The sequence below is a fragment of the Oryctolagus cuniculus genome, chromosome 15 (assembly GCF_964237555.1).
Source record: "Oryctolagus cuniculus chromosome 15, mOryCun1.1, whole genome shotgun sequence".
Lineage (NCBI taxonomy): Eukaryota > Metazoa > Chordata > Mammalia > Lagomorpha > Leporidae > Oryctolagus > Oryctolagus cuniculus.
In genome coordinates, this window is record NC_091446.1 from 34,402,607 (window position 1) to 34,421,374 (window position 18,768).

At 46.4% G+C, this 18,768-nt stretch overlaps 1 protein-coding gene across 2 annotated transcripts in view; it reads left to right on the plus strand.

The window, feature by feature from the left end:
- Positions 1 to 17,578, plus strand: part of PDLIM1 (PDZ and LIM domain 1) — a 66,244-nt gene extending 48,666 nt beyond the window's left edge. Inside the window, exons 5-8 of one of the 2 annotated variants that reach the window (XM_051823436.2) lie at positions 3,715 to 3,866; positions 11,039 to 11,097; positions 16,564 to 16,684; positions 17,072 to 17,578. In XM_051823436.2, coding sequence (XP_051679396.2) covers positions 3,715 to 3,866; positions 11,039 to 11,097; positions 16,564 to 16,684; positions 17,072 to 17,073 — 334 coding nt within the window. In that variant the 3' untranslated portion in view covers positions 17,074 to 17,578. The remainder of the gene's footprint in view (positions 1 to 3,714; positions 3,867 to 11,038; positions 11,098 to 16,563; positions 16,685 to 17,071) is intronic. The other variant, XM_002718543.5, reaches the window with a different exon arrangement.
- The last annotated feature ends 1,190 nt before the right edge of the window (positions 17,579 to 18,768 follow it).

Here is an 18,768-nt window from a genome sequence, read left to right on the forward strand (position 1 = left end):
AGTAATTAGCATTTCCCTCTCCTTAAAAATTATATGTTAGGGATCTTCAAAGTCTTTTCCGTTAGTTATTTTGAACTGTCTAATCAATTGTTGTGGACTATAGTTACTTAGTTGTGCTGTATATAACATAACTGCTTCCACACCTGCCCCTCAATGTGTTCCATTATCTACCCTCTCACTGTGTCCCCTCTCTCAGTTCTTCCAAGCCTTTAGTGATTTTTATTCTCCCCATTCTCTGTGGTCAACTTTTTAAGTTTCTACAAACTAATGAGGACATGTGGTATTTGTCTTTCTTGCCTGGTTCATTTGTGTAACATAAAGTCCTCTAGTTCTGTCCATGTTGCTGAAAATTACAGCACTTTATCCTCTTTTATGGCTGAATTATATTCCATTCTGTATAAACACCATATTTTAATAAACCAGCTGCTTGTCAGTAGACATCTCAGTTGATTGCACATATTAGCTATTGTTGATTACTATGATAAATATAGATGTGTAGGTATCTGATACAATGATTTCATTTCCCTTGGACATATACCCGTAGTGGAATTACTGGCAGTTCTATTTTCAGTTTTTGAGAAATCTCCAAATAGTTTTTCCCTAGTGGCTGTACTAACTTAAATTCCCACCAACAGTGTATGACAGTTCTCCTTTCTCTGCATCTTTGCCAGCACTTGTTATTTTTGTCTTTTTGATGATAGCCTAACTGTACTAAGATAATATTTTGATTTGCATCTCCCTGATGATTGGTGATGTTGAGCATATTTTCATCTACTTGGTCATTTCTGTATCTTCTTTTGAGAAATGTCTGATCATTTGCCCATTTTAAAATCAGATTATTTGTGTTTATGATGTTGAGTTCTTTGAATTCCTAATTTATGCTGAGCATTAACCTCTTGTCAGATGAATAGTTTGCAACTATTTTCAACCATTCTGCTGTCTCCTCTCTGTTAATTTGTTGCTGTGTTGTGCATTAGTTTCTGATTTGCTATAATTCTATTTGTCTAGTTTTGCTTTAGGGATCCTATCCAAAAACTTGTCTATCCCAATGTCTTTAAGTGCTTCCTCTGTTTTCTTCTAATAGTTTCATTAGTTTTAGGTCAATGAGTTGAATTTGGTTAAACTATATTTTGGTATTAAAACTGTAAAGAGTGGGTTTTAGAACAATGCATTTACTTCCATTTTCTAACCCTCAACACATTTTCTGTAGAGACTCAGTTGTGTATCGTATGTTCTGGAACCTTGTCACTGTAGAATTCTTTCATTACTATTATGTATACAAATGAGAATCTTCTTCTCCATTTGCTATGCAGATTTTGGTCCTAATTATTTTTTCAGATATTGTAGTGACATGGCAATATCTTATAGTCTAAGGTCTAAGACTTTGGGTTTTAGGCTATTATTTTTGAATTAAGTGTATTAATGTGTCAAGTGAGGTAAAGGATATTGAAAGTGCTTTATAAATTGTCCAGTGGTATAAAGATACTGTCATTATATGTAAATAGCAAATTATTTTTTCTTCCTCATGGAAATTCTTTCCAAGGCTATTTGTTAGAAGAATGTGTGATGGTCTTGTGGTTTGGGTTTGTCATTTTTAGTGTTCCCTTGGTGGCTTCCAGACATAACATACACCAAAGAAGAGGAAAAATTCTTCCCAAGAACATTCCATGGTCTGATCTTGATTTTAAAATAGTTCTAAATGTAATAGAAAAAAGATTCATCAAAAATAGTGTAATGCATTTATAACAGTGCAAGTTCCAAGCTCAAGAGTCTGAGGACAGGGCTGAGGAGGTGTGCCAGAGAAAGACCATGGTTAACACAACTCAAGGTGGCTTCAACACCTGCTCTGGAAGGCTCCCACGGTTCCTTGCAGGTGGAGGGAGAAAAAGGCAGAGACAGCTGGAGCCGCCAGGCCAGGCGGAGGAGGCTGCTTTCTGTCCCCACAGCTGCTGCAGGCAGGGAGGATCAGCTGGTGGGTCTTTCTACTTAAATGTTGACCTTCTTGGGCAGCAGTAAAGCATGCCATTCAGTGGGAACCTTGTCCTCCATTGTGCAAACAAGGTTGGAATCAGGAAAACCCCTGAGCCTTCATTGCAGTAAGTGACTCCGCACGCTTGAAGGCCTCAGGAGGCTGTTTCAGGGAGGGAGGAGGAGGAAACAGAGGGAGGAGTAATTTGGCGAAAATTACACAGGGAGAAACATCTGCCTCAATTTTCTTTTAAACATGGAGTGTGAACTAATTACAAAGGGTGTGTGGGAAGTGAGTGAATAAATGTAATTGGTCTAATTCATTTGCACCTGCTTGTATCCTTTTGGCAGGAGCTGGGTGGGCTGGAGACATAGCCTGTTCCTCTGGGCCGGCAGCCTGCTCACAGACACGCACTCCCTGCTGCACCGATTTTCAATTTTTGGCACTGCCAACAGCCCGCCTGGTGTTTGCTTTTGGTATCACTGGGCACACTGTCCCTAGCGCATGGTGGCTTCTGAAGCAGCAGCCAAGGTGAACGGGAAGAGGTGGCCTGTCCATGTCCCTGCATGGAGGCTGCTGCCCCCGGGGACCCTGAGGACGGGCAAAAGCAGGGAGCAAGGAGTGAGGAGGAAGAGGCACTGAATCCATGGTGCAGTGTTCACTCTCTCACCTGGTGATGCCCGCTGAGCTCCGATTCTGGCTCAGGCCAGGTAGTACAGTGGAGAACAAGACAGGCCAAGTCCCTGCCCGCATGGGACTGACTTTTGGGGGCTTAGTGAAGGGGGGAGTGGGGCACAGACCACACAGAAATGAGTTACAGGTGTAGTACATGGGGAGAGCGTGAGTTGGGGTGCAGAATGATGGAGGGGGGCAGGGAGCCATCTGTGAGCAGAGACCTGAATGCAGCGCAGGGGCCGTGGTGATGCTGGGGCGGGAGGGAGGGGTGGGGAGTGCAGGGGCCAGGACTGCACCAGAGAGAGCAGGTCCCTTGGTGCAGGTGGCTGAGAGTGACAGCCCAGAGGTAAATGATGCAGCCAGTCAGTCATGCTGTGGAGCAGAGGGTGGCGAGAAGAGGCCAGATGCTTCCTGCCTTGAGCCCAGGCAGCAGAGGCCTCCTGCCACTGCAAAAGGAGCCCAGAGGGAAAGAGGCCCCGCAGCACAGCAGTGCCTGCCTGGTCCTGTACCGGGGCTCCTAGAGTTGCAGGAAGCAGGTGTGGGAGGCAGGGCACAGCCTGCCGAGCCCCAGCCCCTGGCCTGAACGCTTGATGGTGTGCAAGGCACTTGTGTGTTTCATCCCTGCTGCCGCCCTGGGAGCAGAGCTAGTGGAGCCAGGTCTTGTTCCGCCCGTCTGTGTTACAGGTGAGGCCTGAGCTGCTTCTAGGGGCCAAGGAAAGCTGTTGGAGATAGGATCAGGAGTGAGGGACACCGGCTTCTGCTTGGGCAAGGTCCGCGAGCGGCCTGGAGCGGGGGCTGGGGCGGAGAGCTTAGTGGTCAGCTTGCGGTCACATTTTTCTCTGACTCAGTGTTGTTTGTGTGACTTACACAGAGGTAGAGCGTTCCTGGTCCAGGGGACGAGGCTGACAAGTAGTTGTATTACCAAAACTATCTGGAAACATGGCCTCTGTGTGGAGGTAGCCGAAAGGCACTGCCTGTGTGGGGCTCCGGCCTTTGCTGGGTGGAGGGGCGTGGTGAAGTCGTCGGTAACTTTTGACAGGTCCTAATGAGTTACCGAACATTCTTTACAGCTTAGAGCATTCGCAGCCTCCAGGCGGCCTCGTCATCGACAAGGAATCTGAAGTTTACAAGATGCTGCAGGAGAAGCAGGAGTTGAATGAGCCCCCGAAGCAGTCCACATCATTCCGGGTCCTGCAGGAAATCCTGGAGTCCGAGGAGAAAGGTAAGGGGCGCTCCCTGTGGCCAGAGACTCTGTTCACAGGAGGTTGGAGGGGCAGTCTTTGCTGACGGCGCAGGGGGTGCGGAGTGCTCTGGAAGGGGGGAGCTTTTAGAATGCCAGAGATTCCTGCAGAGAGAAGGGGCAGAGAGCTGTCCTCCCCACCACACCTCCCTGCTACAGAGGCTCCACTCCTGCTGACACCCTGACTCAGGTGCACGGGGCAGGCTGGGATTCCATTAGTCTGTCCCTGGGCCATCGGTTTGGTCTGGGCTCACACACTACACCTCTGCGGGGGTGATGACAAGTAGCCCAGGGGAGCCTGGCGCCCACTTTCCCTTTGGGACCCTATGTGTGTTCCAGCTTTGGGGCGGATGGCCTCTGGAGGTCCTGGGAGCCCCCGTGCCCTGTGTGGCCATGCCCTCACCCTGGATGTTTCTAGGCCAGTTTTCTCATCTGTTCATATTGGATAATTTTTCTTCTGTGATTCTCATGAGGATCAACTGTGCAAAAGCACCGTATTGGCCTGTATTCTGTGGATATAACAAAATGCATGAAGCTGGGTGTTTACAAAGGAAAGAGGCATCTTCAGGCTGCATTTTTGGAGGCAGACGGTTGAAGGCCAGGTGGCCCCACTGGTTCAGCGTGTGATGAGGGTGCGCAGCGGCAGGAGTGCATTCAAAAGAGTTCTCAGGGTGAGACAGGAAGCCAGAGAGGGATTCAGGACCAAGCTTGCTCTGTAACATCCCTGTGGCTGGCGCACAGACAGAGCGTCCTAATTCTCGTGATGTTTGAAACCTCAGCAGGAGGCTCCTGGGTCAGCCTTAGCTTGTCCATGGGGAGAACTCAATGCCTGCGGCCTCCCCAGGGCCACCTCTGTGGCTCTGCAGGTGTGAGGACACGACTGTTCTCATGGCAGACACCACGTACTGTGGATTTGTTATGAGGAGGTTCAGGCGCATAGTGGTGAAGTACCTTCATTTAATAGCCACCACAGGGCAGGAGACACGTGGGGCTGTTTTCCTTCTCCTGAAGGTGACCTGTGTATTCCCAGCCCTCGGTTTCTCTTACTCCATTTGCTACTCATCAGTGCCTCTTGGGCGTCTCAGGATCTGCCATTTCCGGCATTGGGTTTTGCTGGTTCCTGGTGCCTGTGATGCCTGGTCGTCCACACTCTTTGTTCCTGTCCCTCACTGGAGACCTGCCTTCTGCTCTCTTCTCCCTCCTGTGCCTGGCGATTCTCACAGTGAGAGAGACCTGCCCCAGCTGGGGAGCTGTGCCCTGGAAAGGTGCCCGCCCTCCACAGCTCCCCCGGTCGAAGAAGACTCGGCTTTCAGCCTGAGCTGCCACATGCCACACCTGCACTTCCTCCCCATTTGTGCAGGTTCTTCAGAGAAAGTGGCCATATTTCCCTTAGTTTCCATGGATGTAAAGTACTTTTCTGCTAAGAGAGACATTGCTCTCATAGCTATTTCCTCTTTGCCTGGAGTACCTGTGTGGTTGGCAATTTATGACCCACATTTTTCACTAAGTTCCAGTATTAGGCTTGACTGACAGATGAGTTGGGGCCAGCCCTTGAGGAAGGCAGTTTGGGCAGGTGTGAGAAACCATGACTTATTTTACTCCAAGTGGATGTGAAACCGCAGAGGCAGTCAGTCCATCGCAGCCCACACTAAGACTTGGCTCTGTGGAGCTCATCCGGGCTCACGGAGGAGGACCTGCACGTGGAGCTGCAGCTTCCCATGTTCCGTGGAGTTGAAAGTCCTTCCATTCTGGGATCCATCAGCCAAACCCATTGCTGCCAGTCTCAAGGTTCCTTCGTGGCCCTAGGTGGCAGCCGGTGCTCCAGCCACCGTGCTCACTTCCAGGCAGGGGGAAGGAAGAAGGCAGATGGGAATACTTTCAGATTAGCCAGCCATCTTCCCAGAAATCCCACACTACTCTTCCATTTCCACTTTATAGTCACATGGCCACACCCAGTTACACAGCAGTCTGGGAATTTTAATCTCCTAGGGTGGTGTTGTCTTCAAGGAGAATTAAGAATTTGCTAAAAAGGAAGATGGCAATGGCAAATCTTGATGCTTTCCTCTTACCAGGTACTTGCATTAAATTTTCAGTGAATGCACCAGGACAAATTCCAGTCAAAATACTATCACATGTAGAAGGCTCTCTGGGGTTCTTTGAGAGGAAGTGGTCAGAGCTTAGGGCAGTGGCTCTGAGAGACAGTGACTGTCATTGGGAACAGCCTGTGGCTAAGGAAGAATGCTGGCATCTGCCTCTGGCTGCTGTGAGCGCCCTGGGAAGCTGCTGTCTCAGTGAGGTTATTTAAAGGGCGAAGGGAAGCTGTGTGTGGGGTGGGCCAGGTGCAGAGTCAAGGAGGCCCTGGAAGGAAGCGGGGCTGCAGCAGGCTTTGGTGACAAACTTCAGACAACTCGGCGCGGGTTGTCTCATTTTGGGTGAACCAGGAGAAAGGGCCCCAAGTTCTTTAAATCTCATCTTGTTCTACATCAAATTGTAAAATGTGTAGGCACATGGAGTCTTTTTTTTTTTAGTATCATAGTGAATACACATGACATAAAATTTACCATGTTAACTGTTTTTAATTGTACAGTTCAGTGACATTAAGTACATTTGTGTCATTTCCCTACCATTCATCTCCAGAACTCTTCTCATCTTGCAAAACTGAAACTCCATATCAGTTAGCGCTGTCTCCTCCCTGCCTTTGCTGGCCTATTCTGCTTGCTATGAATTTGAATACTTCAGATACTTCACTCGAGTGGAATCATTCAGCGTTTGTCCTTTTGACTGGCTTAGTTCACTTAGCATAACGTCCTCAAGATTCATCCATTTTGTAGATTGTCAATTTCTTTTAAAAGTGCAGTATTCTGTTGTATAGACTTATGACATTTTATTCATCTGTTCATAAGATGGAGACTTTTTATTTGAAAGAGTGAGTATACTCCCATCTACTAATTCACACCCCAAATGTCTGAAACAACTGGGACAAGGAACTCAATGTAGATCTCTCGCATGGGTCACAGGGAGCCAGCATTGGGAGCAGAGTCAGGGTCTGAACCCAACTGCTCTGATATGGGATGTGGTATCACAACTGTTGGCTAAGTGGCTTTGCCACGTGCCCCAGAAGGAGACTTTTTTTTTAAAGTTTTTATTTAATGAGTGCATTTTTTCATAGATACAAATTTAGGAATACAGATGTTCTTTCCCCCATACCCACCCTTCCCCCACCTCCCTCTCCCATCTCCTTCATTATGGTTCATTTTTAGTTTGACTTTATATACAGAGGACCAACTCCATGCTAAACATAGACTTCAACAGTTTGCACCCATGCACACATACAACATATAGAGTACAGTTTGGGAACAAATTTTGCAGTCGATTCTCCTAGTACAACTCATTAGGGATGGAGGTCCTAAATAGGGAGCAGGTGCACAGTGACTTCTATTGCTCCTTTAATAATTGACACTGTTATTTATGACATCAATGATCATCCAAGGCTCTTGCCATGGGCTGCCAAGGTTATGGAAGCCTTTTGTGACCATAGACTCCATCGGTATTTGGACCCGGCCACCAGCAAAGTAGATGTCCTCTCCTCCCTTCAGAGAAGAGTACAGCCTTCTTTGATGACTCTTCCTTTCCACTGAGGTCTCACAGAGGTCCTCCATGTAGGATATTTTTTGCCAGAGTCTTGGCTTTCCATGCCTGAAATGCTCTCACAGGTCTTTCAGCCTGACCAGGAAACCTCAAGGGCTGATTCTGAGGTCAGAGTGCTATTTACAGTGAATGTCATTCTAGGAGTCTACTGTGTGGACTGCTTTCCATATTGGACTTTCCTTCCTTTTTAATTCTATTAATATCAGGCACTTGATGTTATTTATATGATCACCTTTACACTTAAACCCATCTATATGTTGACCTAAACATTTAATATGATCATTTTAACAGTTAAGATGGCATTTATACCACTGCTTTTTTGGGTTTGGAGTCCCAAGACAAGTTTTTAGGATATACCCTTAGAAGTAAGTCTGTAGGACTGTATGAAGAACTGTACTGCTTTACAGTTAAAGACTACTTCCTCCATCTCTTATTCCCCCTCTTACATATGATTAACTCTGTTATATGAAGAGTTGAGGATATAGTACGAAGAATAGAAAAGAAAACAGAAAAAAAGCCAAGAAGGATACACAAAATAAAAAGTAACAGTGATAAACTGTCCCTTGACAGGTCAAGGCCTGTTTAAGTAATTGATTCTAAAGTTTTAATTTCACTTCTATAACTTTCATTTTAGGAGCGCTATTAATTCTCTGAAACCAGGGAGAACATATGGTATTTGTCTCTTTGGGACTGGGTTATTTCACTAAGTATGAGGTTTTCCAGATTCCTCCATTTTGTTGCAGATGACTGGATTTCATCCCTTTTTACTGCCATGTAATATTCCATAGAGTAAATATCCCACAATTTCTTTATCCAGTCTTCAGCTGATGGACATTTAGGTTGCTTCCATGTGCTAACTATTATGAATTGAGGTGCAATAAAGATGGAAGTGAAGATAGCTCTTTTGTTTACTGATTTCATTTCCCTTAGGTAAATTCCTAGGAGCAGGATGGCTAGGTCATATGGTAGGTCTGTATTCAGATTTTTGTCTTCCATAGTGGCTTTACCAGTTTACATTCCCACCAACAGTGGGTTAGGGTGCCCTTTTCCCCACATCCTCTCCAGTATTTGTTGTTTGTTGATTTCTGTATGACAGCCACTGTAACTAAAGTGAGGTGAAACCTCATTGTGGTTTTGATTTGCATTTCTCTGACAGCTAGAGATCCTAAGTATTTTTTCATATGTCTGTTTGCCATTTGGATTTCCTCTTTTGAAAAATATCTGTTAAAGTCCTTGGCCCATCTCTTAACTGGGTTGTTTGTTTTGTTACTGTCGAGTTTCTTGATCTCTTTGTAGATTCTATTTATTAATACTTTATTGGTTGCATAATTTCTCCCATTCTGTCAGTTGCCTCTTCACTTTCCTGTTTCTTTTGCTGTAAAGAAGTTTTTCAATTTGAGGTAATCCCATTTGTTCATTTTGGCTTTGACTACCTGTGCCTCTGGGGTCTTTTCCAGGAATTCTTTGCCCGTGCCAATGCCTTGAAGGGTTTCCCCAATGTTCAATTAATTTGATGGTGTCGTGGTGTAGATTTAGATCTTTGATCCATGTTAAGTGGATTTTTGTGTAGGGTGTAAGGTAGAGGTCTTGCTTCATACTTCTACATGTGGACATCCAGTTTTCCCAGCACCATTTGTTGAAGATGCTGACCCTGTTCAGGGGTTGGTTTTAGCTCCTTTGTCGAATATAAGTTGGTTGTAGATGTTTGGATTGATTTCTGGTGTTTCTATTCTGTTCCATTGGTCTATCCATCTGTTTCTGTACCAGTACCAGGCTATTTTGATTATAACTGCCCTGTAGTATGTCTTGAAATCTGGTATTGTGATGCCTCTGGCTTTGCTTTTGTTGTATAAGATTGCTGTAGCTATTCGAGGTTTCCTGTTCCTCCATGTGAATTTTAGCATCATTTTTTCTAGATCTGAAAAGAATGTCTTAGATATTTTGATTGATATAGCATTGACTCTGTAAATTGTTTTTGGAAGACTGGACATTTTGATGATATTGATTCTTCCAATCCATGAACATGGCAGATTTTTCCATTTTTTTTGTATTCTGTTTCTTTAGTACTTTGTAATTTTCATCATAAAGATCTTTGGCATTCTTGGTTAAATTTATTCCAAGGTATTTGATTGTTTTTTTTTTTTGTGGCTATTGTGAATGGGATTGATCTTAGAAGTGCTTTTTTAGTCATAGCATTGTCTGTATACAAAGGCTGTTGATTTCTGTGTATTAATTTTGTATCCTGTTACTATACCAAACTCTTCTATGAGTTCCAATAGTCTCTTAGTGGGGTCTTTTGGATCCTCTATATATAGAATCATGTCATCTGCGAATAGGGATAGTTTGACTTCTTCCTTCCCAATTCGGATCCCTTTAATTGCTTTTTCTTGCCTAATGGCTCTTGCTAAAACTTCTAGGCTATATTGATAGCAATGGTGAGAGTGGGCGTCCCTGTCTGGTGCCAGATTTCAGTGGAACTGCCTCTTTTTCCCACTCAATATGATACTGGCAATGGTTTGTCATAAATTGCCTTGATTTGTGTTGAGGAATGTTCCTCTATACCCAATTTGCTTAGAGTTTTCATCATGAAAGGGTGTTATATTTTCTCAAATACTTTCTCTGCATCTGTTGAGATAATCATGGTTTTTGTTCCTCAGTTTGTTAATGTGATGTAGCATATTGATTTTCAAATGTTGAACCATCCCTGCATATCAGGGATAAATTCCACTTTTCTATTTGATCTATAGTGTTAATTAGCTCTGCCGTTTCCTTGCTGATTTTCTATCTGGTTGATCTGTCCGTTGCTGAAAGTGGGGTATTGAAGTGCCCTGTTACTATTGTTTTTGAGTCTATAGCTCCCTTTAAATTCCTTAGTAATTCTTTCAAATAGCCAGGCACCCTGTAATTGGGTGCATATACATTTATAATAGTCACATCTTCATGTTGAATTGATCCTTTAATCATTATATAGTGTCATTATTTGTCTCTTTTAATAGTTTTTATGTTAAAGTACATTTTGTCTGATATTAGGATGGCCACACTGGTTTCTGTTAGCATGGAATATCTTTTCCCATCCTTTCACTTTCAGTCTGCGTGCATCTTTGTTGGTGAAGTGTGTTTCTTGTAGGCAGCAGATAGACGGGCTTTCTTTTTTAATCCATTCAGTTAGTCTTTGTCTTTTAACTGGGGAGTTGAGACCATTCACATTCAAGGTGACTATTGTTAGATACTGTCTTTTCCCTGCCATGTGTCCTTAAGTAGAGCTGTTTATGAATTTTGGATTTTGTTTGTACTTTTGCTGGGTCATTTTCTACATTTGTCTTCTTTTGTAGTGAAGTTCCTGTTTCTGTGTGCAGCACATTCTTGAGCCAGTGTTGTAGGGCTGGGCATGAAAATACAAATCCTTTCAATTTCTGTTTGTTGTGGAAAATCCTTATTTCTCCTTCATTCATAAATGATAGCTTTGCAGGGTAAAGTATTCTGGGTTGACGGTTTTTTTCTTTTAGGATTTGGACTATATCTTGCCATTGTCTCCTTGCCTGTAGGGTTTATGATGAGAAGTCGGGTGAGTCTAAGTGGATTACCTGTGAATGTGATTTGTCCTTTCTCTCTGGCACATTTTAAGATCTGTTGTTTGCGTTTCACTGAGCTGAGCGTTGTTACAACGTGTTGTGGTGAATTTCTTTTCTGGTTGTGTCTGTTGGGAGTTCTGTGTATTTTTTGTATTTGGACGTCTCTTTTAATCTGCCTATTATGGAACTTTTCTGATATTATTTCATTAAGAAGGCCTTCTAATCCATTATCTTTCCATACCTTCCAGGACTCCTTTGATCCGTACATTGCATTGCTTGATAGAATCTTGTAGATCTCCAACTGTGGTTTTTAATTTTCTAATTTCTTCTTGTGTTTGGTCTGACTTTATTATTTCTGGAAGTTTGTCCTCTAGTTCTGATATTTGCAATTCTATTTCATCTGTTTGATTTCTGAGAGATTCCACAGAATTTTTTATTTGGTCAATTGAAATTTTCATTTCCAGTATTTCATTTTGGCTTCTCTTTAGAATCTCAATTTCTTGGGAGTTATTTTCATTCAGATCTTGAATCTGTTTGATTGCTTCTAAGTAATCTAATTATTAATTTTCTGAATTTTTTCAGCATGATTTCAATTTCTTCTTCAGCCTCCATTATAGAAGATTTAGATTGCTCCATTGGCAAATTCATAGATTCTTCCTTATTCTTTTTTTTTTTTTTTTATTTGACAGATAGAGTTAGAGAGAGAGATAGAGAGAAAGGTCTTCCTTCCATTGGTTCACCCCCCAAATGGCTGTTACGGCCGGAGCTACGCTGATCTGAAGCCAGGAGCCAGGTGCTTCCTCCTGGTCTCTCATGGGGTGCAGGGCCCAAGCACTTGGGCCATCCTCCACTGCCTTCCCAGGCCACAGCAGAGAGCTGGACTGGAAGAGGAGCAACCAGGACTAGAACCTGGTGCCCATATGGGATGCTGGTGCTGCAAGGCGGAGGATTAACCTAATGAGCCACAACACTGGCCTCTCCTTATTCAGAGTTTTTCCTTTGTTCTTTGGCATTTCTGTTTGGTTTGATTTTTAACTTAATTTCTCTCTGCTAGGAGCTGCTGTGTGTCTGTGCCCGTAGCAAGTGGAAGCATGCAGCTCCACCTCCTGGAGCTTTGTGGGGTGGCCCCTGCAGTTGCTGGGTTTGTGTGCAGGAGGCACAAGCAGCAGCCTGCTGTCAGCACTCAAAATGTAAAGAATCAACATGGCCTCTCCCCACCAGCTGCAGCTCTGGTTGGGGAAGTGGGAAGACCCTGAGGGATCTTGGTATGTTCATCCTCTCTGCCGGTCCCCCGGTATTTCTCCTTCTTCCCACTTAGAGCACTAAGCGCTGTTCACTAAATTTCCCCACTCGTCCATGTCTGCATCTCCGTGGGCTCACAACCTCTCACCTGGTTTGCAGAGGGTGCTGCGGCTGTCTCCTCACTGGGTCTCCGCTCTGTTCCCTTTTTGCACTTTGGGCACCTCTCTGTTTTCCCCAGCATAGACCTGGGCACTCTCTCTAGTGACCACCTGAGTCACTCTGTGCAACCTTTTCAAGATTCTGCCGCCTGCTTGTATCCCCTCTACTCATTCATTTTCCATTTTCCCCTGTGTGACTCAGCATCTTGCTGCTCTACCGCCATCTTGGGGCTGTCCTAGAAGGAGACTTAACAAGCAGAAAAGTAGGGGAGGTCATGGGTGGAAACCAGTGGTGGCCAGTGACTCTAAGATGAGCAAGATGGAGACTTACTCAGAATATCATGGATGTTCACTTTTGCTCAGGGATCCAGGAGGATCCTTGGATTGTCTGGAAATGATCATAGAGGAGCATGGGGTGCTAGGTGCAGGGCCATCCTTTCATTCTGTTTGCCGTGTGCAGCCGTGGAAGGTTATTGAGCTGTGAAGTGGGTGGAAAGACCGCTGTGCTTTACTTAGCTCTTTTCCAGGGTCCAAATGAAGCTACCGTTTTTACTATGAGATGGTTGAGAAGGATGGAAGAGGAGATTTCTCTGAATTTAGGGTTGGCTGTTTAAGTGAGAGGGAAAGGAAGCTCAAGCCAGCAGGTGGTGCTGCAGGGCTGGGCAGGTGCAGTGAGGACTGTGTTAGTTGCTCCCAGCCAGCTCTGTCCCAACAGTGCCCAGGCTCCTCCAGTTCACTGTCTTCCTTCCAGAAAGAGAAGGGAATTCTCTTAGGGAGTGTGGATTTTATGTTTCTCCTTGCTTTTTCTCTTATCCTCTGGGCCCTGCCTCTTCTTTCCTGGTGGTTTTGCTGTTTACAAAAGACAGCCCAGCATGTAAGAGACTGACCTCATTCAGCAACACCATCACTTTGCCTTTCCAAGCTATCCAGTCTGCAGAGAGGCTGCTGTTTCCTTCCTGGCAACGGTGTCAGGCAGTGAAGGGGGTCCTGGCACCATCCACCAGAAAATGGGGGTGCTTGTTGGGGTGCTGGGAGAAGCTACCCACACAGGCCCTTCAGGCAGGGCCAGGATTAGGGTGAGGAAAGTGAGGCATTGCCTTGGATGCGGAGTTTAAAGGAGCATCAACAAACTTCAGTAATCAAAGACAAAAATCATATCTTAATGCATTATTTTTTAAATTAATGGGGAAAAAATCTATGAACAAAATTGGGACTGTGGGTCAAGAAAGGGAGGAAGAGTTGGGAAGAGCAAGAAGGTGGTTTGGGCTCAGGGAGGACAGGAGCACCAGTGGGGTTCCCCCGGTGCACATGTTGCTGGAGCAGAGGGGAGCCTCCCCCAAGCCCAGCTGTAGAGCTCTCGTTCTAGTTTCCGTCTCTGCCCTGTGTCAGGTATTGCCAGGTGGACGTCTGTGTTCACGAGCAGTATAGAGGGAAACATGAGCCAGAGCTGTAAATACCCATGATCAGGCTGTTGCATGTCCAGGCTGTTGCATGTCCAGGCTGCTTTCAAGTTCTCCCTCTTGTGGTTCCTCATGAGCCAGCAAAAGACCCCCAAGCTGGCTTTCATGCTGTGTTAGCATTGGGTAACTCGGATTCTGGAGGGCCACTGGGCAGGGCTGTGCCTCATGCCAGGAGTCGCATCCCCAGAGCCGGGAGATGTCCTCACCAGGGCTTGCTGCTCTCATGGCAGAGGGCAGAAGCTCTGCGGGGCGGGCTGACCCACACAACTGCACTTAGTGCCTTTGCTGGAACAGAGCTCACCTCTGCTCGTGGTGCAGTGGCCAGTGTCCATGGACGGGGACATGTATACTCCACCACGAGCAGGGCTATGACGTTTTGGGCGTGAGTTTGTGTGGGGCTGCTGGATACATTTTGAAATGTGTATAGGCATTCCTGACTTACCAGATTTGGGCCAGGAGCATTCCTGTCCTGCAGTTGTGATGTCCCAAGGTGTCACTAGGGGACAAATATCATCCCAGCAGAGACCTACTGACGAGAGAGAAGTGTGGTCAGGGTGGGGAGGGACACTTGAGATCAAGATATAAGCTTGACTGTGCTGGCCTGAGACACTCTGTGTGCCTCCTACTAACCTGGCAATTTTGGGTTCAGAAGCACTGCTCAGCACCCATCTTCTGACAGGACAAGGGCCTTGGTTTGTGTCCAGCCTGGCTGCAGTTCAGGGATGACTTTCTCCTCACCTAGGATGCTGTTTCTTGACCTTTGTCCTGCGCAGAAATAGATAGAAATGCAGTCTTCGGCCCTACCTCTGGCCTCCTGAATTGGAAACCCTTGAGTAGGACATAGCAGTCTGGTTGAACAAGTTCTCCAGGGGTTTGGATGTGCAGTGAAGTAGTCTAAAGAAGTGGGTTAGGGCCGGCCCCGCGGCTCACTAGGCTAATCCTCCGCCTTGCGGCGCCGGCACACCGGGTTCTAGTCCTGGTCGGGGCACTGGATTCTGTCCCGGTTGCCCCTCTTCCAGGCCAGCTCTCTGCTGTGGCCAGGGAGTGCAGTGGAGGATGGCCCAAGTGCTTGGGCCCTGCACCCCATGGGAGACCAGGAGAAGCACCTGGCTCCTGTCTTTGGATCAGCGCGGTGCGCCGGCCGCAGCACGCTGGCCGTGGCAGCCATTGGAGGGTGAACCAATGGCAAAGGAAGACCTTTCTCTCTGTCTGTCTCTCTCACTGTCCACTCTGCCTGTCAAAAAAAAAAAAAAAAAAAAGTGGGTTAGGCAGGCCGTGGGACAGAATCTCCTGTACCTGGAGGTGCTTATTCTGGGATCTTGGATAGAGCCTGGGCTGGGAACTGTTGGAAATCTCTCCTGCTGCCTGGGGTGCTCACACCACCCCTGGCCTCGAGGCTTCTCTGACTTCCTGGACCACAGAAGAGAGCGTCATGCAGTTGTCATGGTTCTACTGCACTCATTTCTGTACCTCTTGAGCTGCTGTTTGCTGAGGCTCTGAGGGGGAGGGTATCAAAAAGTATATAATGCAAGGGTCTGGTATTCAAGGAATCTGCGATTCAGGGGGAGACATAAAAGTAGCTGCCTGACGGGTCCCATCACAGAGAAAGATGAGTGCTGTGGTAGCACCCTTAGGTCGTGTCCAGTGCTAACAGTGATATGGATGGGTTGGCTGCTTGGTTGCTGCCTTGATGCAGGCCTGTTACTGGGGCATGATGAGCTGGCCCGAGAACAGCTCAGCATCTGCACCTGGGAGCTTATTTTATATGCACTACGCTGCCTGCAGAGGCTCCCTAGTCTGCTCTGTAGGAGGTGATTTTCTTTTCTTTTTTTCTTTTATTTTTGATAGGCAGAGTTAGTGAGAGAGAGAGAGAGAAAAAGGTCTTCCTTCTGTTGGTTCACCCCCCAAATGGCCGCTACGGCTGGTGCGCTGCACCAATCTGAAGCCAGGAGCCAGGTGCTTCCTCCTGGTCTCCCATGGGGTGCAGGGCCCAAGCACTTGGGCCATCCTCCACTGCCTTCCCAGGCCACAGCAGAGAGCTGGACTGGAAGAGGAGCAACCGGGACAGAACCGGCACCCCAGCTGGGACTAGAACCCAGGGTGCCAGCGCTGCAGGTGGAGGATTAGCCTAGTGAGCCACGGTGCCGGCTGATAGGAGGTGATTTTTATCTGGCTGCTGTGGCACATGCTACCGTAAAGATTGTGTTCTTTTTGCATCTCAGTGCACTGCCTTTTGATGACCAGATACCATTTTTATGTAAGGCATTTGAAAGTTCCCATATCAGTATTTGCATGTGTTTTCTCAATATGTGATGCAGTTTGTGTTGGGAGGACTCAGCACATGCCAGGTACTAGAGGAAGCCTTTTGTATTTTTAAAAATCTTTTTATATACCAGTAAAAAGAAAAATGATCTCCTGTCTTATAGAAAATGAAACTAGGGACCAGGGAAGCTAAGTAACTTGCTCAGGATCACACATCTGTTTAACTCCAGTGCCCATGACCCTGCTTTGACATCTGTGTAAGTGGCTTTCAAAGAACTCCGTGATACTTAGGCAGTTCTGCCCATCCTGGCCAACACAAGTGTTTTCCTCATTTCAGGGGATCCCAACAAACCCTCTGGATTCAGAAGTGTTAAAGCTCCTGTCACCAAAGTGGCTGCATCAATCGGAAATGCTGCTCAGAAGTTGCCCATGTGTGACAAATGTGGCACTGGCATTGTGTGAGTATCTGCTCCCCCAGTCTTGGGCAGCCTTGTAGATCAGGTAAACCCTGTCCATGTGGAAGTGCTGGATGTTGCACATTGGAGCTGTGGAGGACACACATCCTACTTGGACAGATGGAACAGAAACCAGGGAGGCCCTGCATCCCAGAGCAGTGGAGAGGATTTTCCTTGGCTCTGGAGGCCCTAGGTTCTGAAAACGTAAAAGCCAGATGTGCAGGGTGGCTCTGTGGCAGTAGGTGGGCCTGGCAGAGTTAGATCTCTGGACCCCAGGAAGGAGAAGCCCCTTTACCTGGGGAGGGCCTGGTGTCGAGCCCCGGACCCCAGCCCTGGTGCTCCAGTCGGCAGTGTCTCTAACGGAGCTCTTTCTGTCCCTCACGGCTGCAGAGGCGTGTTTGTGAAGCTGCGAGACCGCCACCGCCACCCTGAGTGTTACGTGTGCTCCGACTGTGGCACCAACCTGAAGCAGAAGGGCCACTTCTTTGTGGAGGATCAAATCTACTGTGAAAAGCACGCCCGGGAGCGGGTCACGCCACCCGAGGGCTACGACGTGGTCACCGTCTTTCCCAAGTGATGCAGCTGGGCGCACTTCCCCGGCCAGCCTCCTGTCCTCAGCGCTCTGGCCGTCGTCTCCCCACTCCTCCCTTCAAGGTTCTGTGCTGACCTTGCTTGTACCTGTGCTGTTAGAGGTCGAGTGCCCCTACCCTGGCTCACACTGGCCATGTGATGACTGCTTTTATAAGTAATGGGAAGTTATTTTATGGTGTCTCCTGCCAGCATCATTGTCTATCTTCCATACCTCTGTTCTGCTCTGCTACAAATGGACATCAGCCCAATTTGAATGACACTGAATTTAATATTGATTAAATTTAATTTTTACTTGTATAGATTCTAGAGCAGTGTGGTGGTTCTCGTCATTTGATCCCATGTCTTCCTTCAAAGCTAATAAGAGTTCTGAAGCCTGTCCTCTTGCTTTGCATTCCCTACTTGTCTGGGATTTGCAAGCCTTAACTCCAGCGATGAGAAGACTGGTGACTAAACTTGCTTTCACCGGTATTTCGTTGAAGCTTGCTCCAGATTATCTTTCTCTGTTGTCCATTTAGGATACTTAGCTCTGTTTTAATGAAATGATGTTCTTGGGCTTATCTGCGAAAATGAATGCTTCCTAAATGGTAGGTGGCAAGCTTTACCAGTTGGCCTTAAAACAATCCCTAATAAATTCCTTTCCAGGCTGGCTGCTGCCTTCACAACTGGGAGATAGCCAGTGTGTTTTCATCACAGAACAGAATAGGAACCCTGGCTCAGGTTACCAAAGACTTTGCTCATGACTGATTCCCAGAGGGGTGATTTGCTTAAACAATGAGGCTGAGATTAAGTGGTTGTTAAGACAGGTGGACAGGGCACTCCAGCCAACCCTGCTCCTTCCAAAAAAGCAAACCTGTTCTGTCCTTGAGCAGTATGCACCGCCCTGACCTGTTTTGAGGAAGGGATTAACTGACCAGTGCTTACGTTAATGTTAGGAACCCCAGCTCTGCTGTCTAACATAGACCTCTGAAACAAGAACGCACTAGGAACAGTTCTGCACAGGAGCAGTTCTGTGCTACAAAACTTGCAACTGAAACCTTTCAGGGGGAGAATTCTCTCTTTGTCAATACTCTCTCTTTCTAGGTTAACTCGTCCTTACTTTAAACCCAGTCGGTAGCTTATAAGAGACAAGGCTTACATTTTACAATACTGAGGAGTTAACAGGAATGAAAACTGAACCATAGCAAGTTTACATGTACAGTGACAGCTGTGGTTTGGGGGTAACGGCTGGGTTATAAATGGTTGGAACTTTGGTCTGTCTGCTCAGCTACTGTGGGAATCCAATGTCGGACATTTACCTAGTTCAGCAACAGGTGTTACTCCTTGGGAGTGGGACTTACCTGCACGTTGTCCCATTACCAGTGGGACAGATTTCCAGAGCTGCTGCGGACCACAGTTAGTATTGAGACATAACCTCTGCAGCTCATTCATGAACCGGAATGAACCAGTATGAACCAGAATGTCAGCATTACCATCCCTGAGCACATGTGGTGGTATGC